The sequence below is a fragment of the Oncorhynchus nerka genome, linkage group LG9a (assembly GCF_034236695.1).
Source record: "Oncorhynchus nerka isolate Pitt River linkage group LG9a, Oner_Uvic_2.0, whole genome shotgun sequence".
NCBI lineage: Eukaryota > Metazoa > Chordata > Actinopteri > Salmoniformes > Salmonidae > Oncorhynchus > Oncorhynchus nerka.
The window spans coordinates 42,859,130-42,885,190 of NC_088404.1; the positions used below are offsets into that span (position 1 = coordinate 42,859,130).

Here is a 26,061-nt window from a genome sequence, read left to right on the forward strand (position 1 = left end):
GTGTATAAAAAGGAATATAGAATTCTCCCCAGATGCTCTTGTCTGGGGGTTGGAAATGAAGGGAGAAACCTTTCCCTGAACTAACTCCAAGTCTAACCTCGACTCAGATCAATTCAGCTTAATATACGGTTCAATTAAAGCAGAGGAAATAAGACAACGCCTCCCCCATCCTCCAGTAGATTAGAAGATTAAGCCTTCATACCACTGTCAACTCTCCACATATATTTGAATTTGCATACACATCATTGCTACCATAATTTGCTGAATATTCCCTGGTGATTAAAGCAATTATAGAATCCTGTTCTCTGTGGAACCATGAGAAACACAATGAAATGATTGGTCAATAATGAACTTCTTTTTCAATGTGTGCATCCTGGATAATGATATCATCCAAGTGTGTTTGAATGTACTCTATGAAGCGGACACAGCTGGACAGACAGAGAAGAAAAGAACAGGAAGGTAGAATAGTCTCTCCTTTCCTGGCCAGTGCAGCTGACTTCCACTGAATTCCACCATAGACCTCCTGACTATTGGGGCTGGCCTGGTCTTTATTCATACTCGTTTTCCCTCTCACTCTCTCTTTCATCCCCTCCTACCATTTACCTCTTCCCCTTCGCTTAATCTTCCCATCCTACCCGCTCTACAGTACTGTATGGCTAATCATGCCCTCTCTCATCCCTCTCTCTTTCCCATTCCTCAACCTCCCTCTCTCATTCCTACCCCTCTGTCTGCCCTTCTATCTCTATCTCTCCCCTTCAGGAAATGGTTTCTTTCCCAAAAGGGGAATGAAGGGGGTACTCACTGTCCCAAACAAAGAGGTCACTGTGTGAATCCTCCAAAAATACAGAGAAGAAAAGGAAGGAAGATAAACATCAGAAACCTACTCAACATCCGCCTCTCACACACACATTCTCTCTCAACACACACACACACACACACACACACACACACACACACATTTCTTTAACACAAATAAATACGCACATTAATACACTAATACATGTGCTTACTGTACAAACACACTGAAACCCATTCCCTTATACTGGTCTGCTCATGCACAGCCACACATCTGCTTATACACTATATATACAAAAGTATGTAGACACTCCTTCAAAATAGTGGATTTTGCTACTTCAGCCCCGTTGCTGACAGGTGTATACAATCGAGCACACAGCCATGCAATCTCCATAGACAAACATGGCAGCAGAATGGCCTTACTGAAGAGCTCAGTAACTTTCAACGTGGCACCGTCATAGGACGCCACCTTTCCAACAAGTCAGTTCATCAAATTTCTGCCCTGCTAGAGCTGCCCCAGTCAACTGTGAGTGCTGTTATTGTGAAGTGGAAACGTCTAGGATCAGATGTGAAGTGGTAGGCCACACACGCTCACAGAACGGGACTGCCGAGTACTGAAGCTCGTAAAAATCGCCTGTCTCCAGTTGCAACACTCACTACCGAGTTCCAAACTTCCTCTGGAAGCAACGTCAACACAATAACTGTTTCCATGGCCAAGCAGCAGCACACAAGCCTAAGATCACCATGCGCAATGCCAAGCGTCGGCTGGAGTGGTGTAAAGCTCGCCGCCATTGGACTCTGGATCAGTGGAAATGTGGTCTCTGGAGTGATGAATTACTCTTCACCAACGGACAAATCTGGGTTTGGTGGATGTTAGGAGAACGCTACCTGCGGAATGCATAGTGCCAACTGCAAAGTTTGGTAGAGGAGGAATAATGGTGTGGGACTGTTTTTCATGGTTCGGGCCCCTTAGTTCCAGTGAAGGGAAATTATAATGCTACAGCATACAGCGCATTCGGGAAGTATTCAGACCCCTTGCCCTTTTCCACATTTTGTTACGTTACAGCCTTATTCTAAAATTGATTGAATAAATAAAAATCCTCAATCTACACAATACCCCATAACAACAAAGCAAAGCATTTTTTGGCACATTTACTGAAAATAAAAACAGAAATAACTAATTTAGATAAGTATTCAGACCCTTTGCGATGAGATTTGCAATTGAGCTCAGGTGCATCCTGTTTCGATTGATCATCTTTAAGATGTTTCTACAACTTGACTGAAGTCCACCTGTGGTAAATTCAATTGATTGGACATGATTTGGAAAGGCACACACCTGTCTATACAAGGTCCCACAATTGACAATGCATGTCAGAGCAAAAACCAAGCCATGAGGTCGAAGGAATTGTCCGTACAGCTCCAAGACAGGATTGTGTCGAGGCACAGATCTGGGGAAGGGTAACAAAAAATGTCTGCAGCGTTGAAGGTCCCCAAGAACACAGTGGCCTCCATCATTCTTAAATGGAAGAAGTTTGGAACCACCAAGACTCGGCCCGGCCAAACTGAGCAATCGGGGAAATGGGCCTTTGTCAGGGAGGTGACCAAGAACCCGATGGTCACTCTGACAGAGCTCCAGAGTTCCTCTGTGGAAATGGTAGAACCTTCCAAAAGGACAACCATCTCCACAGCACTCCACCAATCAGGCCAGATGCAAGCCACCCCTCAGTAAAAGGCACATGACAGCCCACTTGGAGTTTGACAAAAGTCACCTAGACACTCAGACCATGAGAAACATGATTCTCTGGTCTGATGAAACCAAGATTGAACTCTTTGGCCTAAATGCCAAGTGTCACGTCTGGAGGAAACCTGGCACCATCCCTACGGTGAAGCATGGTGGTGGCAGCATCATGCTGTGGGGATATTTTTCAGTGGCAGGGACTGGGAGACTGGTCAGGATCGAGGGAAATATGAACTGAGCAAAGTACAGAGAGATCCTTGATGAAAACCTGCTCCAGAGCACTCATTACCTCAGATTGGGGAAAAGGTTCACCTTCCAACAAGTCAATAACTCTAAGCACACAGCCAAGACAACACAGGAGTGGCTTTGGGTCAAGTCTCTGAATGTCCTTGAGTGGCCCAGCAAGAGCCCAGACTTGAACTCGATCAAACATATCTGGAGAGACCTGAAAAAGAGCTTGAGAGGATCTGCAGAAAGGAATGTGAGAAACTCCCCAAATACAGCTGTGCCAAGTTTGTAGTGTCATATCCAAGAAGATTCGAGGCTGTAATCTATGCCAAAGGTGCTTCAACAAAGTACTGAGTAAATGGTCTGAATACTTATGTAAATGTTATAGTTCAGTACATGTTTTATAAATGTGCAAACATTTCTAAAAACCTGTTTGCTTTGTCATTATGGGGTATTGTGTGTAGATTGATGTGGGAAAAAATGTGGAAAAGGTAAAGGGGTCTGAATATTTTCAGAATGCACTGTACAAATGACATTCTAAACGATTATGTGCCTCCAACTGTCTGCCACAATTTCGGGAAGGCCCTTTTCTTGTTTCAGCATGACAATGCCCCCGTGCACAAACCGAGGTTCAGACAGAAATGGTTTGTCGAGATCAGTGTGGAAGATCTTGACTGGCCTGCACAGAGCCCTGACCTCAAGCCTCGAACACCTTTGGGATTAATTATAATGCCGACTGTGAGCTAGGTCATCAGCGCCTGACCTCACTAATGCTCGTGGCTGAATAGAAGCAAGTCCCCGCAGCAATGTTCCAACATCTAGTGGAAAGCCTTCCCAGAAGAGTAGAGGCTGTTATAGCAGCAAAGGGGGACCTACTCCATATTAATGAAATGAGATGTTCAATGAGCAGGTGTCCACATACTTTTGGTCATGTAGTGTGCCTCCAAGAAAAAATAATCCAGGTTTGATGAGCTGCATGCAAATGACATGTAAAAATATAAAACTGCGATACTTAAAACAGGCAAGATAAGAGATTTGAAAATGAGGCACTCTTGGAAAGCGGGCTCCAGAACTGCCGGAGATGAGCCTCGGAGATAGGTTTTCCCTCTCTCCTTTACTCTCCGCCCCGCAGAAGCAGGCGCAGATGACAGCGAGCTGCAGATACCAGCCCAGTCACAGGGACTGAGTGATGAGAATAAGCACCCCCTCCCCATCAACTCCATCTCTCCAACCCCACCTCTTTCCATTCCATCTCCCTTCCTCTCTGGCACTGCCTTCATCCTTTTGCTGGCTTTTGCCATTGCACTTTCCTATCATTTCTTTTTTTCTCCCTTTTGCCCCTCTACTTGCCCCTACCATAGTCCACCTATTTGGGCCATTCCCTTTCGCTAGTCAACATCTTCTCAGTGTCTGGCAGGGGCAGAAAGAGGGAGAGATGCCATTGTGGAAGTGTCTGAGGAAGAATTTAGGTCTCTGGTCCTCTTGTGAGCTCTAAGCTCTGTAGCACAACCTCAGGTCCGTGTTGCCAATGAACGTATACATGGACGTGCTCTCAACATATCTGCCATCAAGATTAAGCTAGTTTAGTGCACTTTATTATTATAGACATTCAGGAGTGATCAAGAGGGTGACAAGTGCTAAATTACAGATTTGGGGTCTTCTGGAGCGACTGTTTTAATTAAGATCTCATTTGAGAGGGCAGGGTGCAGAAGGCTGCCAAAGACAGTCTCTGTTGATAATTTCAGATCAACTGGAGAGATTTACCAGGAGGTAAACAAACACTGCTAGATAGAGAATGAGAGAGAGTGAGAAGGTTCTCACCTTCACTCGTCCTTCGTAGGGAACGACAGAGCAGTGAGGGGGGAGAGACTCCCCAAAAGTGTGTTTGCAAGCCGTGGGTGGCGGACCTTATCATTTGAGTTCTCCTGGAGAGATTATTGGGGGATTAGTGCTAACGCTTGTTTCTAAAACATGATGAAAAGACGTTCCGCACGTGATAAGGCTTTGAACTCCACACTCCGCTCCTTCTAGGATCATGACTCTAGGCTTCGTTTCCGCAAAAGACAGGAGGGTGAAGAGAGGGAACAAAAGTGATGCGTAAATTGAGTTGCTTCTGCAGTGGTGTGTGCTCGGCAGAAGATGGTTTGGAGGAGTATCACTCAAACTACGGTGAAACTATAAGGCATGGTGCTCTTTTCCTTGTTGAAGCATTGCCATTATGAAGTTATACTAACTTGGTTGATACCACCAAATCATCACTACATATCAGGTGTAACCTACTAATCTTAAGACTCTTTTGACCGAGATTTGATCAATTTGTGATGTAATCAAAATGAGGGGAACTATATCAGATGAGTCTGATCCAATCAGAAAATACACACCTCAGTTGCCATGAGACGAGGACATGTTCACTGAACGACAAACTCCCAGCAATCTAAGGAAACCTGGTCAGCTCATCAGTAAACATTATTACACTGTGTACCAAAGTCCAACATCCATATCAGACAGAATAGATTTAAATATATTTTAATGCCTCTTTCTCAAGAGATGCAAATGACAGGATTTCCATATGACACACACACAGCCCAGTGACATTGATAATCTAATGAGTGAGATCTCTTTAAGAGAGACCTGTCATGGATATCTACTCACTATCCACCCCGTTTCCTTATAACTGACTGCCGCTCATGATCCCCACCCACACAAAGCAACAAACATATGCGCGAGCGAACACACACATTTCTTGTCGAAAAATGGTGTCAATCCCTCCAATAGAGTTCCAGACACGTGTAGGTTCTATGCCAAGGTGCATTGAATCTGTTCTGACCTGTGGGGGCCTAACACCCTATTAAGACACTTTATGTTGGTGTTTCCTTTATTTTGGCAGTTACCTGTATATCAGATCAAAAAAGAACAGGTCTTATATTAGCTAGGATCTATGCTTGTTGTGTGAGAGTGCACTAGTGTGTAGTGTGTGTGGGTGTTCAAAGTGAACGCTTGTCTTGTTGTGTTACAGGGTAGGCCCGTATTAAACTGATAGCTTATCTGGCAAGATCAAATAAGAAGCACATTTGCTCAGAGAAGGCAGAGCACAGCAGGCAGGTTTGGCATGGATCTGCAGGTCTGCCAGGCGAGGCGGGTGGTGCCAAGTCACCATGTGATGTGATGAGGGGCAGAACCCCAGGGCTCCAGACGCCACTGCAGGCTGCATGACACCACCACTGGGACAGGTCTGAGGTGGAAAGGGACAGGGAGGAGGTCACACTAACAGGACAGCATATGGCATACTGCCATGAAATCAACACTGAATGTCTCTTTTCTGTTACAAAAACATAATCTTGTAGCTGAATCAGGTAACCCTTTGTCCAATCCCCTACACATAATATTCCCTACTGAGGCCAATCAAGCAGAAAGGTTGGTAAGGTTGGTAGTGTAACTCAATCACAGCAAAATAAACAAAAGTTAGCTGTGTAAATTGGGTATTTGGAATTGTTTAGACTGTCAATGTTGAATCTTGACAAAGTACACGATGGCAACAATCATGCAAAGCCAAATGAATTGCACATCCATTGTAAGCACCAGTAGTTTATTAATAATAATTGGTCTCTTTATAGTGGGAGAGAACGCAGCAGAAAGCAATCTTAGCTAAGCAGAGATAGAGATGAAGGGCTGCGTAGCGGTGGATCTACTCTATTGAGGGTAACCCTGACCCCTGCTGACCCCTGGGCTGGCGGCCTGGCGGGCGGGGAACTGTGGGAGGAGGATGCGGAGTGACAGTGGGAGACACAGGAGGAATGTGAGATTAAACCCACTATCTCCTCCTGACTGAGGGTCAGTCTTCACTCTTTCAGCCCGCAGATAGCAGAGGGAGAGAGAGAGAGGGAGAGAGAGACAGAGATGGAGAGGGTGAGGTTAGAGAGAAGGGAGAGAGAATTCAAAAGAGATGGTCAAGGCCGAAAATCTACTAAAAACTGCATTGAGACGTAGTCTTCTTGAACATGACAGAAAGGGAAGAGTGAGAAAAGGAGATGAGCAGTGGAAGGGAGGAAACGAAAGATGGGTGATGGGTGTGTGGACTCAGAAATTCTGATAATAAACTAAATCTTAGAAATGAGAGCCTATCAACCAGAAATCAATCATTGGGATTTGTTGTCCAGGAGGATGGCGCCACGCAGAGATAAAATACAGGCGGACGTCTGGGGAGCAGAGGGTAGAGGAGAGGGGTGGGCTGGTCTGGGTTTGCTGGGCTGCAGCTGGGAGAGGAAAGGCTGCAGGACCAGTGAGTCAGTCAAGCTCATGGATGCATCAGCATGAGACAAAAAGTAGATGAGCAGTCTTTCAGAGAAACATTCATGGTCATTCAAGTATAATGTCTTCATACATTTATGAACCCTTTGGGGAATACATACGGCATATACCGTCATTTAAGAACAACATCGCAAAAGGCCACTACACATTTTGGATTATAAACTGACAGGTTTGAGCCCTGAATGCTGATTGGCTGAAAGCTGTGGTAAAGTATATCAGACCGTATACCACGGGTATGACAAAAAAGTACTTTTTACTGTTCTAATTCCGTTGGCAACCAGTTTATAATAGCAATAAGGTACCTCGGGGGTTTGTGGTATATGGCCAATATACCATGGCTAATGGCTGTATCCAGGCACTCCGCGTTGTGTCGTGGTAAGAACAGCCCTTAGCCGTGGTATATTGCCTTCGGAAAGTATTCAGACCCTTTGACTTTTTCCACATTTTGTAACGCTACAGCCTTATTCTAAAATGTATTACAGATTTTTTTCCCCTCAGCAATCTACACACAATATCCCATAATGACAAAATGAAAACAGGTTTTGAGATATGTTTGAAAATGTATTAAAAATAAAAAACAGAAAAGCCTTATTTACATAAGTATTCAGACCCTTTGCTATGAGATGCGAAATTGAGCTCAGGTGCATCCTGTTTCCATTGATCATCCTTGAGATGTTTCAACAACTTGATTGGAGTCCACCTGTGGTAAATTCAATTGATTGGACATTATTTGGAAAGACATACACCTGTCTACATAAGGTCCCACGGTTGACAGTGCCTGTCAGAGCAAAGACCAAGCCATGAGGTCGAAGGAATTGTCCATAGAGCTCCGAGTATTCAGTATTGAGCATGGAGTTGAACTGATCAAACATCTCTAGAGACCTGAAAATAGCTGTGCAGCGACGCTCCCCATCCAACCTGACAGAGCTTGAGAGAATCTGCAAAGAAGAATGGGAGAAACTCCCCAAATATAGATGTGCCAAGCTTGTAGGGTCATACACAAGAAGACTCAATGCTGAAATCACTTCCAAAAGTGCTTCAACAAAGTATTGAGTAAAGGGTCTGAATACTTATGTAAATGTGTTATTTAAAAAATATGTTTTAATATAAATTAGCAAACATTTCTAAAAGCCTGTGTTTTCTTTGTCATCATGGATGTGGTATTGTGTGTAGATTGATGAGGGAAAAACCCAATTTAACAAATTTTAGAATAAGGCTGTAACATAACAAAATGTAGAAAAAGTCAAGGGGTCTGAATACTTTCCGAAGGCCATATACCACACCCCCTCAAGCCATATTGCTTAAATAGAGCATGGATTACAAATCTTTAAAAAGTATTTGATCCAGTCCAGAGAAAGTGTGTGTGTATGTGTTTTTGTGTATGAGAGTGTGCAATGTTCTGGTATCTGTATCTGGTCAGTGCCAGGAAAACTCTTCCAGCTCAGAATCACATGATTAGACGGACTTTCAGCACATGATGAATAAGAGACAACTCCAGCGAGAGGAACATCCTGTCTCTAACATTTCCCAAGGAAATGCACATAGCGATTGGCCATGGGGTAATAGGAGCGTGCGCACACGCACACAAAGACATTTCCATTTCCCACCACTGACAGATTCATGGGTGATAAGTCATTTTTTAATTATCCTGTCCCATTGACAGAACCCAACCCTCTACTTGACCTCTAACATCTCCCTCCATGCACTTTGAACCTTCACCTCTGACTCCTGGTCATCTCCCGCATCTTCTGTTTGGACGATCCCAGCGTATGGCCCCCATAGTGTGTCTGTGGTGAGGTCCCTGCAGGCCAGGACCTTGGGGTAAGCAGCATCATCACTCAGCTCCAGATCATCTACAGATAGAAAGGGAGAGAAGAGAACGGGAAGAGAGAGATAGGAGATAGAGAGAGATATTAATTCACTAAGGTCCCACAAGCAAACAAGATACACAGTCAAACAAAATTAAACCAAATCCAGGTAAAAATACGGTCTCAAAACACAACTACAATGATCTACGTCATGTAAAGGCCAGAGCCCTGGAGATAACTGAGGAACAGACATGGGAGTCAAGGCTTTTTGTAAACAACCGGTGTAGACTAACAGTGAAATGCTTACTTACAGATCCTTCAACAATGCAGAATTAAAAAAGATAAAACATCTGACAAAAATGTCATTAGTGACACGAGGAATAAATGCACCGTGAATAACGAAAAACAATAACAAGTAAAAAATATCATGGCTATATACAGGGAGTACCAGTACCGACTCGATGGGTAATGGAGGTAGCCATGTACATATACTGTGGGTAGGGGTAAAGAAACTATGCAACAGGATAGATAAAACAGTAGCAGCAGCGTATGTGATGAGTGTGAAAGTGTGTGTCGTCGGTATGCATGTGTACGCGTGTGTGGGCGTATGTACTGTGTGTGTTGGGGTTTCAGTGTAAATAAGTGTGAGTGTGTGGGTAGAGTCCAGTGTGTGTGCATGGAGTCAGTGCAAGAGAGTTAGCGCAAAAAAGGGTCAATGCAGGTAGTCCAGGTAGCCATTTGATTAGCTATTTAGCAATCTTGTTTCGAGGTCCTATGGCTTGGAGGTAGAAGCTCTTCAGGGTCTTGTTGGTTCTAGACTTAGTGCACTTGTACCGCTTGCCGTGCGATAGGAGAAAGAACATTCTATGGCTTGGGTGGCTGGAGTCTGAAAATTCTTTGGGCCTTCCTCTGACACCGCCTGGTATAGGGGTCCTGGATGGCAGGGAGTTCCGCCCCAGTGATGTACTGGGCTGTACTCACCACCCTCTATAGCGACTTACGGTCGGGTGCCTTGCGGTTGCCGAACCAAGTGGTTATGCAGGTGCCGTTGATAGGATAGTCTTGAACGGAGCTTGTACAGAGTTTGTTCTCCAGGGACTGCACTCCAATACAACAGAGGGCAACGGTGGTTCACCGACGTGGTCAGTATTCCCCCTTGCTTGCATCTCTTTTGCAGCCGCTTCCTCTTTCGAGACCTGGGTATTTAAGGCCTGGTACGGAGTAAGCAGAATGTAAAGAGCTGCCAACTCGTTGAAATAGAAATTTCCCTACAAATCGAGGTTAATGATCACTGTTAAGATGTCCAGAAGCTGTTTTTTCAGTCATAGGAAATTATGACGGAGACATTATGTGAGCTGGCGCACACACAGAAAAAAATATTTTTGTGTGGAGGTGCTGACTAACAACGAATATAAACTATAAAAATAAATAATACAGAAATTTGCACACTATTGGGTAAATCACCCAATAAATTACTGGGAGTTGATATATGGAATGTGCGACTATCTTTATGTTTTATTTTGATAGTCTATAGGAGACATTATGTACAAAAGAAGTTAAGATCAGCTTTAAAAAAGCTGGTAAGACTGCTACTATCCACTTTTCTGGAGGAGGGGGGTGGTTACTAGACTACTAGAACAGGAGGAGACTCAGGCCATTGAGGAGGAGAACGCTTCACTAACAAACTGACACCCCTTACAACAACACAGAGGATCAATCAAGTAGGATCTCAAAGGCTTCAACAAAAACAGACGTCTCTCACAAAGGGATGATTGGGAAAGACATGTAGAAATTCACTGAGTCCAGTACATACAGTAAGTCGTCATATGACACAGCCCCCATAGCAATGGTGCTCTACAGTGCAGCCCCCCCCCACCCCACATGGTTCAGCTTCACTTTCGGGGCTCGGGCTAAAGTGCCGAGGCGATAAGAGTGTTTGTCTAACACTCTCCATGTCAAAACACTCATCTATCTTCTCTGTATCTATCCCCACCAGAGAACAACAGACAGACGCTGATAAAATGGCTTTCCCACAAGCCTAGAGTGGGAGAGAGAGGGATGGAGAAAGGGGGGGTGGCAGGGAGAGAGAGGGATGGAGAAAGGGGGTGGCAGGGAGAGAGAGGGATGGAGAAAGGGGGTGGCAGGGAGAGAGAGGGATGGAGAAAGGGCGGGTGGCAGGGAGAGAGAGGGATGGAGAAAGGGGGGGGTGGCAGGGAGAGAGAGGGATGGAGAAAGGGGGGGTGGCAGGGAGAGAGAGGAGTGAAGGAAAGGAAGAAAAAAATTCAGACGCAGTAGTGAGAAGGAGATGGGAACGAATCAAGCTTGTGAATGTGTTTTTGAGTGTGTTACTGTGTTAATGTGACCACTGTTTGACTCCGGTTGTCATAAATGGAGCTCATACCACTATATTTGAACACATTGTAAGCTACTGTATGAAACTGCACTGGGCTAACAAACTCATAATTAAACAAACTCCATTGAAAATCTCTGAAGCTAAAATGTATTTGATTCCCATAAAATGTTGAAGACTATACAGGCAATAGGCCCATGTCTCTATTAGCTATTAGTCCGTGTTAGTCTTCTGTCCACATCAGTGAGGCTGAAGTCCAGTGTCCAGGCTTGGCCTATCTCCCATCACCCCCTGGTCAGATCACACTGTAACCCCCTAATCTCAACACTCCATCAATGTCCAATCTGCTGCCCTGTCCCTGGCTGGTCTCGGTCACATGATGCCTTATCAACGTGACCACCACTATTAACCTAATTGTGAAATTGTCTGCTGAGATGTCACCTTTGTGAGGAAATACAAAGAGAGCACACAGAGTCAGTGTTTAGAACGCCTATTCCCCCTCAGGAGACTGAAAAGATTTGGCATGGGTCGCCAGTTATTCAAAAAGTTCTACAGCTGCACCATCGAGAGCATCCTGACTGGTTGCATCACCGCCTGGTATGGCAACTGCTCAGCCTCCGGCCGCAAGGCACTACATCACTGGGGCCAAGCTTCCTGCTATCCAGGACCTCTATACCAGGTGGTGTCAGGAGAAGGCCCTAAAATTTGCCAAAGACTCCAGCCACCCTAGTCATAGACTGTTCTCTCTACTACCGCACGGCAAGAGGTACCGGAGGGCCAAGTCTAGGTCCAAAAGGCTTCTTAACAGCTTCTACCCCCAAGCCATTAGACTCCTGAACAGCTAATTAAATGGCTACCCGGACTATGTGCATTGACCCCCCCCCACCACCCCACCACACACACACACACACACACACATACACATACACACACATCTTTTACACTACTGCTACTTTCTGTTTATTATCTATGCATAGACACTTTACCTCTTCCTACATGTACATATTAATTACCCCAACTAACCTGTGCCCCCGCACATTGACGCTGTACCAGTACACCCTGTATATAACCTCGTTACTGTTATTTTATTGTTGCTCTTAATTATTTGTTACTTTTCAAAAAATATATATGTTTATGTATTTTTTTTCAACTTCAGTTTGAGTAAATACCTAACACTTATTTTTCTTAAAAGTGCATTGCTGGTGAAGGGCTTGTAAGGAAGCATTTCACTGTAAGGTCTACTACCCCTGCTGTATTCGGTGCATGTGACAAATAACATTTGATTTGATAAAGAAGCTACAAATATTTGATCCTGCTGCCCAGTCTTCTCCCTCTCTATCATCTGTAGCACAGGAAGGCGGCGTCACCTCCTGGATGGCAGGGTCCAGCTCTGAGGTGCCCACGGCCAGCCGCCCGGGCACACCATCCAACCGGCGGCTTTAAATAAGAGATCAGTTTCATCCTCCCACTGAGGCGGAGGGAGTGATCACGAGGCCCCTTTTAATCACTGCACATCTGTAATCTCTGCAGGTTAGCATGGCGCTACTCTACGCAGGGCCTCCTCCAGTCCTAATCACTGCTAATTACCACTACCACCCACCACAAAACCCCATAATGACCTGGGGCTCTTATCAATACTGCTCAATGCCCTGCCGCTCGCCTCTCGGCCTGATACTGGCCCCTCTGTAGAGGCTCTACACCCCCACAGCCCTGTTCAATGCCCTGCCACTTGCCCACTCCGCCTGATACCCTGGCCCCTCTCCTCGCCTCTACACCATATCTATACCCTCACAGCCCTCAACAATATCCCCGGCCTGGACCACAGACATCATCTACGCTGCTGCGTGACCAGTGGCCACAAAAACACAGGCCTTATCAATAGGGATCTTGCACGACAGAGTCCACGTAGACCGAGCGGCCAGCCTTATCAATATAGCTCCACTCTGGCAGTGTCCACACAAAGCCTCATCAATACGGCTGCTTCACCAGCCACTGGGGCGCCCTGTCCGTTTACAACAGCAGACAATAAAACAAACAATCACTCTATCATTAATGAAATGACTAATGCAATTACCCGATGAGTAGAAAGATGGGGATAGAGGGAGGGTAGGACGGAGAGGAAGGACAGGAGGGCGAATAATGCAACAATGAAGTCATAAATTAGTAACAAAAATACATGGGTGATATACATGTACAATATTTCAAATGCATCATTGACCTGGATGAAGCCAACAATCACATAACCACTTTTATTTTATAGAGACCTGGTATGTTTGTGACCTGTTGTGGCACGTATCCACAGACAGACTCACGCAAATTCCCTTCCTCTCTGAACCATTCAAGAGGAACAAAGGAAACATCACATCTAAGCTGAGAAAAGAAAACATACTTGTTAACAGACACCTGAAAGTAGTTTGACAAGTCTGTCAAATTGTCATGAGCTCAGTGAACATTGATGTCCTGCCGTTACATGGCCCTATGAGTAACCCAACACCACCAAATGGGTTATAAATTATATCATGTTAAAGTACTACCAATGACTGTAGTTTATGGTATAGTACTGTAGGGGGACCAGAGTTCAGACTAGATTACCCAAACAATGTTTTGAGACAGACATACAGTAGCACTTCCTGGTACAGGTCAAATACACAGCGTACATTTATCTAGTTATTCTCAACAATTCATGGGACTCTTGGACAGCAATTCATGGTCTAATGGACAAGAACTTTGAGTTATTGAGCAATGAATGACAACATCACCAGCATTACTCAACGAGTAATGTCACGTTTGCAAAACAAAATGCATGACCAATGACCAACATGACCAATGACTAAAAAAAAGCAGTTACACAACCCTAAGTAACAGGTGCTCCCCTACTCCCCAACACCATAGTCTCCTCTATCAAGGCTAATTGATTTTAAAAAACAATTGTTGATATCAAATGAGCACATCGCTGCGGAGCCATTGATTTGACACAGTACAACAGGAAATCTTTATCAGGGCCGTACTACGACCCCGCGCTAATAGGTGGGGTTTAACCTCTGCTGAATGACAAATCCCTGAGCTTTCTTCCCCACTCACTCAGCATGGGGACTCCCTCTCTGCTCTGCCCTGTAACGCCCAACTGAGGAAAGAAGATGGGCCCCTATCGGTAAATCAAAATCAAATGTTATTTGTCACATGCTTTGCAAACAACAGGTGTTGACTAACAGTGAAATGCTTACTTACGGGTCCTTTTCCAACAATGCCGAAGATTAAAATAAAAAGGTAAAATAAAAATAGATGGTGACACGAGGAATAAATACACAGTGAATAATAAATAACAATAAGGAGTAAAAATAACATGGCCATCTATATACATGGAGTACTAGTACAGAGTCGCTGAACAGGGGTACAAGGTAATTGGAGGTAGCTACTGTATAGGTAGGTATAAAGTGACAAGGCAACACGATAGATAATAGACTGAGGAATAAAGGAATGCCTAATCATTTCAGCCTCCTGAGGGGGAGGAGGCGCTGTTGTGCCGTCTTTACAACTGTATGGGTGTGTCTGAACCATGATAATTCCTTAGTGATGTGAACAAAGAGGAAGTTGAAGTTCTCGACCCGCTCCACTACAGCCCTCATAGATGTGGACGTTTCCTGTAGTCCACAAACAGTTTCTTGGTCTTACCGATGTTGAGGGAAAGGCCGTATTCCTGACACCACATTGCCAGGTCACTGACCTCCTCCTTACAGGCTGGCTCATCGTCGTCGGTGATCAATCCTATCACCGTCTGGCCGTCAGCAAACTTAAAGATGGTGTTGGAGCTGTGCGCAGCCATGAAGGGTTAAGGATAGGATGAAAATGTCAGTGAAGACACTTGCCAGCTGGTCAGCACATGCTCTGAGTAGGCCTCATGTCCTGGCCCCGTGGCCTTGTGAATGTTAACTCTTACTCATATCGGCTACGGAGAGCGAGATCACACAGGTGTCCGGAACAACTGGTGCTCTCATGCATGGTTCTATGTTTCTTATCTGGAAGTGAGCATAGAAGGCATTTATGTCATCTGCTAAGCTCGTGTCGCTGGGCAGCTCGCAGCTGGGTTTCCCTTTGTAATCCGTGGTAGTTTGCAATCCCTGCCACAACCGCTGAACATCAGAGCCGGTGTAGTAGGATTCGTACTTAGGATGCGGTCTTAGACGCTTTGCCTTTTTGATGGCTCGAAGGTCGAAGCAGGATTTCTTATAAGTGTCCAGATTAGTGTCCCACTCCTTGAAAGCGGCAGCACTAGCCTATAGCTCAGCGCAGATGTTGCCTGTAATCCATGACTGGTTGGGTTATAAACATACGGTCACTGTGGGGACGACGTCATTGATGCACTTAATTAGGCCGGTGACTGATGTGGTAAACTCCTCAATCAGATGTGTCCCGGAACATATTCCAATCTGTGCTAGTCCTGTAGTTTAGCATCCACTTCAATGGATCATTTCTGTATTGAGCGTGTCACTGGTACTTCCTGTTTGAGTTATTGCTTGTAAGCAGCAAGCAGGAGGATAGAGTTATGGTCTGATTTTGCCAAATGGAGTTCCACCTACACTCTCTAACAAGAAACATTTCCATGATCATCCAAGCAGACCCAGAGTCCCTTCGGGTCCAGTAGCGGTTCAGTTGAAAATATACACATTTCTGGGATATGCACCTCATGCTCAGGACGCAATCATTTCCATTTTACCCTCTATTGCACAGCAAAGATAAGACACCTGCATCGCCACGCTAATCAGATGAGCTTCAACAGAACTTTATCATTGACATTTACGACTGTTTACCCAACTAATTTCTTTTAACTGCACTGCTGAACTTTTATCAGCAAAATACATACCCTAGGAAAGAGCAGATGCCAAACATGCAAATTACAAATATGTGAAATAAGATAAAATAACTTAAAACAAAATGGGGAACATTACTGTAAGCCAGGGTGGCAAGACAGTGTTGACAATATGTATTCCTGGGAATACAGACAGAAATGAAGAATGCTGACATTCACATGCAAAACTTCATTTTGAGTTCAAAGCCCAGTGGTTGAATGTGTTTACTTGCAATAAGAGCCTGTGATTGAGATACATGACTAGTAACACCCTTGTCTGAGTTTATGCTTCAAGTATACTTTATCACTCTAAAAACACAGCTAGCTGGGAGTCCAAGGTTAGGTCAAAAAGAAACATACAAAAAGGACAAGCACTGAATGTCATCATTAATAGTGGCTATGTGCAATGTACTTCCTGTGTCTCCGGGAGGCTGTACCAACAGGGGGCACTGTAAAACAGAGAGCAGCCTCATTAGGGTCAGCAGTAGGACTGGAGGGTCACAGACAGGGGAGAATGGTTAGATCCGATCAAGGCACCAATACTACCCCTGATCTCCCCCCACCCACACACATACAGAGACAGTGTGTGTGTGTGTGTGCGTGCGTGCGTGCGTGCGTGTGTGTATATGTGCGTGTGAGCTCAATCTCTATTCATTCTTTGCCTCCATCTCTTACAGCCTCCCCTTCCTCCACTGCTACCCTTTTAGAAATTGAAAGTAGAGACCTTCCAGAAACTCTCCCTGATAATCACACATAAATTAATTAGAAAATGTTTCTTGACATTCTCTCCGCATAGATGGAGGGAAAAAAAGACTCGGGCAAAAAGCCACAAAATTAATTGTACGGTATGTGGCTTCGATAATTAATTCAATCATTAATTCATGTCTTCTTTAACAACTCCTTCTGGCTTCATGAAGGACATTTCAATCATAGCTGTATCAGGATGTAGACTTGGAAAGTGAGTGTAGAATGAAGCTACTGTCAACGGTCAGGGCCATGTACAAATCCACTAGCTAGAAGTTAGAAGGCCTAAGGCGCTATAATAATAGCGCACAAGGATGTGAAACAACGTGCCATAAAATATGAGTCCTTTTCTTACACTCTGGTCTGTGTCTGTACTTTAAAAGAGCAAACCGTTTTAAACATAATGCTGCTTCCTGTAATAAATCTATACAGAAATCACAGGCAGTGGTGTGGTGGAGGGTAAATGCAAGTAAACCCACCTTTTTCCCCCCCATCTCCCAACAGTTTACCCACCTTTTTCCCCCATCTCCCAACAGTTTACCCACCTTTTTCCCCCATCTCCCAACAGTTTACCCACCTTTTTCCCCCCATCTCCCAACAGTTTACCCACCTTTTTCCCCCATCTCCCAACAGTTTACCCACCTTTTTCCCCCCATCTCCCAACAGTTTACCCACCTTTTTCCCCCATCTCCCAACAGTTTACCCACCTTTTTCCCCCCCATCTCCCAACAGTTTACCCACCTTTTTTTCCCATTTCCCAACAGTTTACCCACCTCTTGCAGAAAAATGCATTAAAAGAACAGGAAGCGTTATTTTTGTCACTGCGACCGGTGAGCAGAGTTACCCACCTATTTGTTGACCACTACATTACTGATGATGGGTAAGAAAAGGGAAGTATTAATGGGCTAACAGAGGAGAGACAATTGAGTGTGCTCTTGTTCCACTTCCTAAAATGGCTACTTTTTTCCTACAGTTTTAACGGCAGATTTTGTTAGAGGAGTGTGTCAGGAAAAAGTGCCAGAAATTCTCATTTCCTGGTGTTAATTCATTGAATGGTGGTGGAGGTGGTAACTACTGTATTGACATTCAATCATTCCAGAGATACTTCCATTTGGGCACACCAAGCCAACGATGCATTTCAGAAAATGCATCACCCTCTCCAAGTTCACCACAGTACAGTACATGTGACAATGCTCTTTCCCCTGCATGAAATCTCATCACACACATCAGATCTAAACCATAAAAAAACATTCAGTATAGTGGAGCAGTGAGCTGGAGTGGGAAGTTGGTGTGAGTCTGGCAGTGGAGAGATAGAGGACAGGAGGGGGAAAGAACAAACTGAAACACAGGGTAGGAAGGACAGGATGTGGGCTAGCACTGCTGAGAAGCCAGGCATCTGATAGGGTTGTAATCACCATGGCTCTGTCCCGGCAACAGGCGCTAACACATCGGCGATGGGAGCAGCTGGGCTGATAGGGCCTGGACAGCACTGAGAAATGTTCCTTTAGATTATACCCCTCGCCTATCAATCATCACGAGGGGAACAGAGTGACACAGAGACAGGGCCAGTTGAGAGAGAGCGAGAGTGAGAGGACAGGGGTGGACAGGGGTGGGGTTCAAGAGGAACGGAGGTAGAGGGGGTTGTTAAGGCTTAACTACAGTTGCTCCTTCATTCTAGATAAAATACACCAAAGCAGGTCCATCATTAAACAGTGAGCTTATTATTTTACCACAGTGAAACAGACATGTAATGGCCACCATATTTATTCACAGGAACGGATCACATTCACATGGAAGTAAACACATTCAACCACTGGGCTTTGAACTCAAAATGAAGTTTTGCATGTGAATGTCAGCATTCTTTATTTCTGTCTCTATTCCCAGGAGTACATTTTGTCTTCGACCTTAGATTTTTATGCAACCACTTTTTCCAAAAAAGATTCAAACATGTTTGCAGGGGTGTCAGCTATGGCATGGCACCTTGAATTTGCAAAATATATATTTTGGTTATTGAACTAAGGCAAGTCAAGTTGATTTAAACATAATTATGGTAACGGAATTACAACATGGGTCCCTGATATGTACTACATAGAAATGCATAATTATGGATATGAATGTCATTCTCCTCATGTTTCACAAGTAGTTTGGACATCCCAACGCAGCATAGTAGAGCACAGTACAATGTAGCACAGCAGAGTAGGGTAGAGTAGAGTTCAGTACACTACTTTTATTTACTGTACTATACTCAGTACTTTACTCTGTGATATGCAAACTTGTGAAACATACATCTACAACAGTTTCAGATTTGGTCCAGTCCAGCCAGGCCAAGGTGGACTCAAATACTTTTCAACGTCCGGTGCTCAGTGGGTGAGGATGCTGGTTACAGTAAATGGAAAGAGAGGAGGCTCATGGGTAGGTGTCAGTAAGAGCTGGAAGAGGTCACATTAACTGGAGAGAGAGAGAGAGAGCGAGAGAGAGAGAGAGAGAGAGAGAGAGAGAGAGAGAGAGAGAGTTGTCCACTCAGACAGTTTTATAACTCTTGGTTTGACCACCCGACGACAGAAAGAAAACAGTTATGAGCTGAACATAACAGTATGTAAATTCAGCTGCACTAATTCCGTGACCGATTTCTTGGTTATTCCATTACCAATTTGGTAACGAATTACAAGTTTTAATCACTTAATAATATAGGCTCTTAGCGTTCATTTGACACCCAATTTGATATTCTCCTATGAACTTCACATGTAGGCAGTGGCGTATATTCATGGATGCCAAGGGAAGCCAGGCTTCAACAAATATTTGACCAATAAATAAGTAAATTAAATAATTTATATTTCGCCTCTCTGTGTTTTCATCATTTTCTGTAAATTTGCAAGTGGCTGAATCTCATCGGAGAAATCATCCGAGCGAGGGAAACAATGCCCCTCTGTCTCAGTATGTGTAGCCCATGTACCTGATTCTCTCTGGACCAAAAGAGTATAACATGTTGCCGACGTAGCATTTGATTGATTGACTGATGCCAGCAAGAATTTGGCCTCCCTTGATCATTTCTTTTTTTGCCAATCAGCATTGAGCTGAGCTCAACTGTGGGATGTTCCAGTGCAGCAAAACACCCCCCAAGGGAGGCCAGTTTGGATTTGGCTTCAGACCAATGAAATCACGTATCTGTTTCTGGTCTGCTTGTGTTGATGTCCTGTAGTAGCTAGCTTCTAAATAGTCCCTTTCCTAAGCCATGGATGGAGATGGGGATTTAGACTTGTGGTTATGATTATGACAGCGATTCTGATCTAACCATAAATGAATATGTTGTGCCACTGGCCTGAGACAAGTTCAATATGCAGCCTAGATGTAGCTTAGTAGGCTCACATTAACTAGAAAACTAGCAAGCTTGGCTGGTTAATTGTTGCTCATACAAGGAAGTAGCCTATGACAACAACAAAAAAGTGTACTGTATGACAGAGCCATAGACCGGTTTGCCAACATGAAAAACATGAAAAAGAGGATGCAACTAGTCTACAAGTAGGGTGAGTCAACATTTTTGTTTAAGCGCGCACGCACACACAGAAATCAGTACCATGGACAGCCACATGATATTTAGCAACATTGATTGGACTAAATCGTTTTTGTTTTCAGTATTAAACTAAGCATATACAGCCTTGTTGATTTGATGTTTAAATGTTTAAGTTGAAATGGTGATGGAATAGCAGAGGCAGTGCTCCTGTTGTCTTTGTGCTGATGTGCAGGAACTCTGTGGTTCTCAATCAGGTGTTGTTTAGTAAACTGTTGAAAACATTAACTTGCTTGACCATGCTGCAGGAGATATAACTGTCTGTATGCAACATTTGCTTTGTGGACTTCACCGGACAGATGTTGCTTTCCTTTTTTTTTTATGAAACAAACGTATTTGTAGATGAATTTATTCTGCCACTGTGTAACTGTTGTCTTTCTGTTGTCACGGCCTTATTGTGTATCACAGTGGTGTATGAACGAATGGGTTAGCGAGCAAACAACACAATTATCATGACATAGGTGGCATTTTTGACTGGCTTGGCTTGCTCAGTGATTTTACCCATGCACCGCTACTGCATGTAGGTGCTCATGGGTCCTTTTCCATGGAAATGCCCTGAATCAACATGTCCAATGGGCATAGAGTATCTAAAAGGCAAACAAACCTCCGGGAATGAGTAAGAAATAGCCTCTGAATGATAAATATAACCTGCTGTAATAGACAGGTTACAGAGAAGCCATGAGAAAAAGGGTCTAGTAATGAGTGGTTGGCTTTCTATACACCAGTCTGCTGTGTGCTCATTATAAGAACATATCAAGAGACCAATATTTCCCTTAGACACACATTCTCGGCCTCACACCAGAGGGCGAAACACACTCCCTCACCTGATCCCCGCACTCCTACTCCTCAATCCCTACCCCTCAAAAGTGATGTCAGACCACAGTCAAATGTTTATGATGTGACTGAGACAACGGTCTTCATAAATGTCAATAGACCAACTGTTTACCCCCCCCCCAGATAATCTTCACACAACCACAGTCACTGCCAACCGGATCACAAATGAGCTGCTTTACCCTAGCATTGCCATTATAGAAACATGTATCTTCTTTAGCCAAGACATGCTGTAGATATACACCCACAACCTTTGCAGAAATGCATAGAAATGAAAACTGTATCACCACAATCAGTACACTTCATCCATGAAAGAATCACTTTGATTGGTGGTCACAGCAAACAAGTGTTCTTGTCCTTAGAATCATCATCTAGGTACAAACTGGATACTTTCTGTAGAAAAGTATTCTCCTAAAAAAATAACAGATTTTGGGATTGGTATTTTTGTTGATTTCTAATACTAAGAGAAAATAGCTACACAAAATTATGCAAATGTGTTATTACTGCACTTGATACCTCCACTGCCTTCTGCCTTTCGTGACACACAAGGAATAGGCTGAAATAAAACCTCAAAAGTAAAACCGCTATATCGCAACCTGATACACACAACTAAACTTGTATAACTTCTCATTTGATGGATATCTTTACAGAGAAATAAAGCAACTTGCAAAATAATAAAAAAGCAAGCACACAAGGAACATTTTCCAGATAACATTACTGCCTTTAATATTATGCATAGTGATAGGAGATTACACAGGAGATTACGGTCTCCAAACTGCTAAATACAGTATAAGGCATGTTCAAAACCTTGCTGTTAGGTACATGAATTTTCTCTATAAATTCACATAAAACCATATATCATACGCAGATTTAGAAACAGACATCATAATAATCATAATGTTTTATAGTCATGATTAAAACTACTTGTATTTAATACTTTAATCTTGGTATACCTGTAAGGAGCCATGTCAGTTCTACCTCTGCCTTTTCCACTTTAGTTCTGCTCATCCCTCATCCCCCTGCTCGCCCTCCAATTCCCTCTACGGAGCTCTCCTATAGAGGGATATGCAGATTCAGTCACTCTCTGCTGACAGAGAGACAACCTAACCATCTATACACACCTTCATATCAGGACCACTCCCTCCCTGCCTCTCACCCACCACCACCGCTGCCCAAAATAAATTATCATAATTTATATGCCATTGATAATATGCATATTACTATGTCACTCCATGGACCTTCATAATTAAATATTATAAAAATCCACCACGCCTGGTAAATAATAATAATTATTATTATTACTACGTTGCGATAATCATTTATTATTGCGGGTAATTTGGAGGATAAGGATAGAGGAAAATGCTAGCAAGGCAGGTCTGCTGGGTTTCTCCAGGTCCGATTGCGCAGCTCAATGACACTCAGTCTGTTCTGTTCTGTTCTGTATGTGGAGGAGAGAGAGCCAGGAGTGACAGTCCGTGAGCCACGAGGGATTACTGTGATGGCTATTTGCATATCAAGAATTTTAAGCAGAGAGGAAAATATCAAACCCTCCAGCCAGCAAGGTCATTCAAGAGACACATTTTTTTCTCTTCATAATTTATTTTGCATATCATGCAGCAGGACACATCCTAGATTAAAAAGCCTCTTTACCGTATCATACAATCCCTGCCAGACACTTGGTCCCAGCCACCGCCTTCCATTCTAAAACACCACACCCTCACCAAACTCTATATTACACACACCAACTCCATTACAGAGAAATACAACCACAGACACACACCTCATCTTCCAGGTGGCCTGAAAAATATAGCAAGAATATCATTTGTTAAATAAATATTTGAGCTAGTGTAAGCCTTTTCCTACAGCATCCAACTTCTTTAGATATTGCTTATAATCAGGGCATATTTTAATGTTCATGGTTTTCACTATCAATTCATGTCACAAAGGCAATGTATTGATAGTTATTGACAGTAAATATAATTATTACATTTTTTATACTGCTTGATAACGATCGTTTATAGTCATATCACTCACTTGGATGAAAGTGTAGGCTACAACCATATGATAACCACTTATCATATGGTCCTACCAGGGAAAATAACACACTAATGACACTTCACAGGAAGATAGTATAATGCCTTTCTGATGGGAAGTGTCAATTTTTATTTTCTAATAAACAGGAAACTAATGTGGTCGACAAATTTAGGCATGGGAAGAATGAAAATCCTTATTTTGAGCAATTACAATATGAGTCTTCCTTCTGTTCGTGTGAAATGTAATGTCTGAGCAGTGGTAATGACACAGACACAATGCAATATCATTTACAGGAACGAAATAGATTAAAAAATATATAAAAATCCTTTCTATAAAGAATTGCTAACGTAATAATCATTACCATTATATTGTAAAAATGGGATTTTTGCACAGAATTGGAAATTACATGAAAAATATTTCTACACTGTAAATGAACGACAAATATTCATGATTGTGTTCATCATTGACTCATTATGGCATAGAGAGAGAGCGAGAAGACTGCGAGGGCCTGAAGACATCAGTCATGGAGACAGAATATATCAAATTTCTCACATGAAGCGTGGCTGCCATGACATGAACATCTAGAAAGCACAGAAATTGAGGGCAAGCACCAATCTCTGGCAGACAGGAGCATGACAGTCTGCATTTGTGAGGAGAAAAATAGTTAAGTTGGACAGCTTGTGAGAGCGACAGAGAGAGACGGAGAGAGGGAGAGGGAAAGAGAGAGTAAGAAGGAGGGGGAGAGGTCTGTGGTGAGGACCTGACCAGACCCTGCTCTCTAGTGTAAACCACCCCCAAATCCCTGCACCCAGACGGACTGCCAGACAGACAGGAGGTAGAGACAAAAACAGATATGCAGCTAGAAAGTTCTGTATCTTCAGCCAGATCCGAAAACAGGGGTAAACTAAGTGACAGTGAGAAATGAGCAGAACGCTAACACAAAGAAGAAAGAGATTAAAGCCTTTTCCATATGAGAAAATGTTCCTCTCCCAGAGACTTGTGAGAAATCGCTGATGGAGACTAAACGAATGTATGAACAAGACCACGTTCACCATGTCTCCATTCCTGACATTCAGAGGAAGAAATAACAAGAGGGAAGTGCATGTCTGGGTTTGGGGGGTTGTTAGTGGTGATGGGGGATTGTGGGGGGGGGCCTTGACGATAAGGGAAAAATTCAGACCGGTCAAAGTTTCCCTTTTGCCAATCGTGCTCCTGATAAAGACAGCGCCTGCTCCAGTACTGATAGAAGGGCTATCTCTCGCTCGTTCCCCCTCTCTCTTGCTCTCCCGGCAGTTAGTTTGTGAGGAAAAAAGCCTATCACACTAACATCACTGTGCTGCCATCAACCAGCAACCACACAGCAATTAATATCGCTCCAATTACTGTTAAAGGGACAGGCTGGGACATGACGATAATGAAAACATCCTCAACTAAAATAATTAAAAAACACTGACATACTCACTGATGGGCACATACACACTCACACACACAGTTTGAAAATAAATATGAAAGATAGATCCTATAGTAATCTCCTTACATTATTTAACTGAACAGAAGAAAAATAAAACAGCTATGACAAGAGGGATGGAAAAAAATATGATGGCAATTGCTTGTTAAATCCTCTGTGACATGTTTGTGTTCTCAGATGGGTTTTTGTTACAAGTTGAATAAATTCCCATTGGTCACATTAAAGGCTGCCTCTCCCAAACAACAGCCTGGGCACATCACACCATCTACATAATAACACAGCAACTTAAACACACTCACACTTAACTTTACAAAACAAATACACAGCCCTCAGTCAAGACTGCTATGACACAAAAACAAACACATTACACACGCACCATACAATAAACAAGACAAAACTAGACATGGATTCACAGTCTCTGACTAGTCGGACAGACAGACAAACTGACTCACCTGGACCCCTCCAATGTAGACAGTCTTCCTCCTCTTCCATCTCCTCCTTAGAGTGTGTTGGACCTTTCTCCTCCTCCTCCTCCTCCTCATCATCAGGTGCACAAAGGGATTCATGTGTCCTTGGCTCTGTTGAAAGAAGAGGGCATCAGAACAATGAGACATCTATTCAAACAACAGGGTTGGTGCATTATACATTATATATGTATCATATTATAATAATATGGCGTTACACCGAGACATGAAAATAAACACTATTCAGAAGAGGATCGATGGCCATCCAGTGGCTATTTATCCACTTTTGTCTTATTCAACCTGTGTGAGTGTGTGTCATAGTAACCACTGCTCTAATATCCAAAAGTTCTTTCCAGGTGTATGTAATAACACAAAAAACGTTCTGGGCTAATAACGTAAGAAATAAATAAATAAATAAAAATTGCAAAGTGGTTTAGGAGCTAGAAGCAGAGCTGCCATGTCTATCAGCGCCATCCATCCAGAGGACAGGACACTGTGTGTGTGTGTGTATGTGGTGCTCGCAATTCGTCACACTTGAGTGTGTATGTGTGTGTACAATGAGTCTACTCCACACATACTTTCCTCATCATTGGCGGTTCCTGTCTGTTGATCAAAGCCCTCAGAATAAAGCCTCCATAGCTGTGTAACACAACACCTCAGCACGGAGATGGACCCTTTGATTCTCCAAGCGACACCACAGACAGAAAACCTCATTAGAGACGATGTCTAGTGATCTCTCCCTCTCTGCCTCTGTCGCATAAAGGCAAACCACCTCCAACAAAGACACAGACGGAGTATACACTCTAATCACTGTCATCAATATCCCTGTCTGTCTTTGATGAAGGTGATTACTGAATCTCTCTCTTTGATCAGTGTTCA

The 26,061-nt window shown here is 43.5% G+C and overlaps 1 protein-coding gene across 1 annotated transcript in view; it reads right to left on the bottom strand.

The window, feature by feature from the left end:
- The window catches only part of LOC115134337 (zinc finger protein ZFPM1-like), a 92,490-nt gene that overhangs the window by 17,398 nt on the left and 49,031 nt on the right, over nucleotides 1-26,061 (bottom strand). The window contains exons 3-4 of the mRNA XM_029668177.2: nucleotides 25,171-25,296; nucleotides 8,789-8,922 (exon numbers count right to left, since the gene is read on the bottom strand). Coding sequence (XP_029524037.2) covers nucleotides 8,789-8,922; nucleotides 25,171-25,296 — 260 coding nt within the window. The remainder of the gene's footprint in view (nucleotides 1-8,788; nucleotides 8,923-25,170; nucleotides 25,297-26,061) is intronic.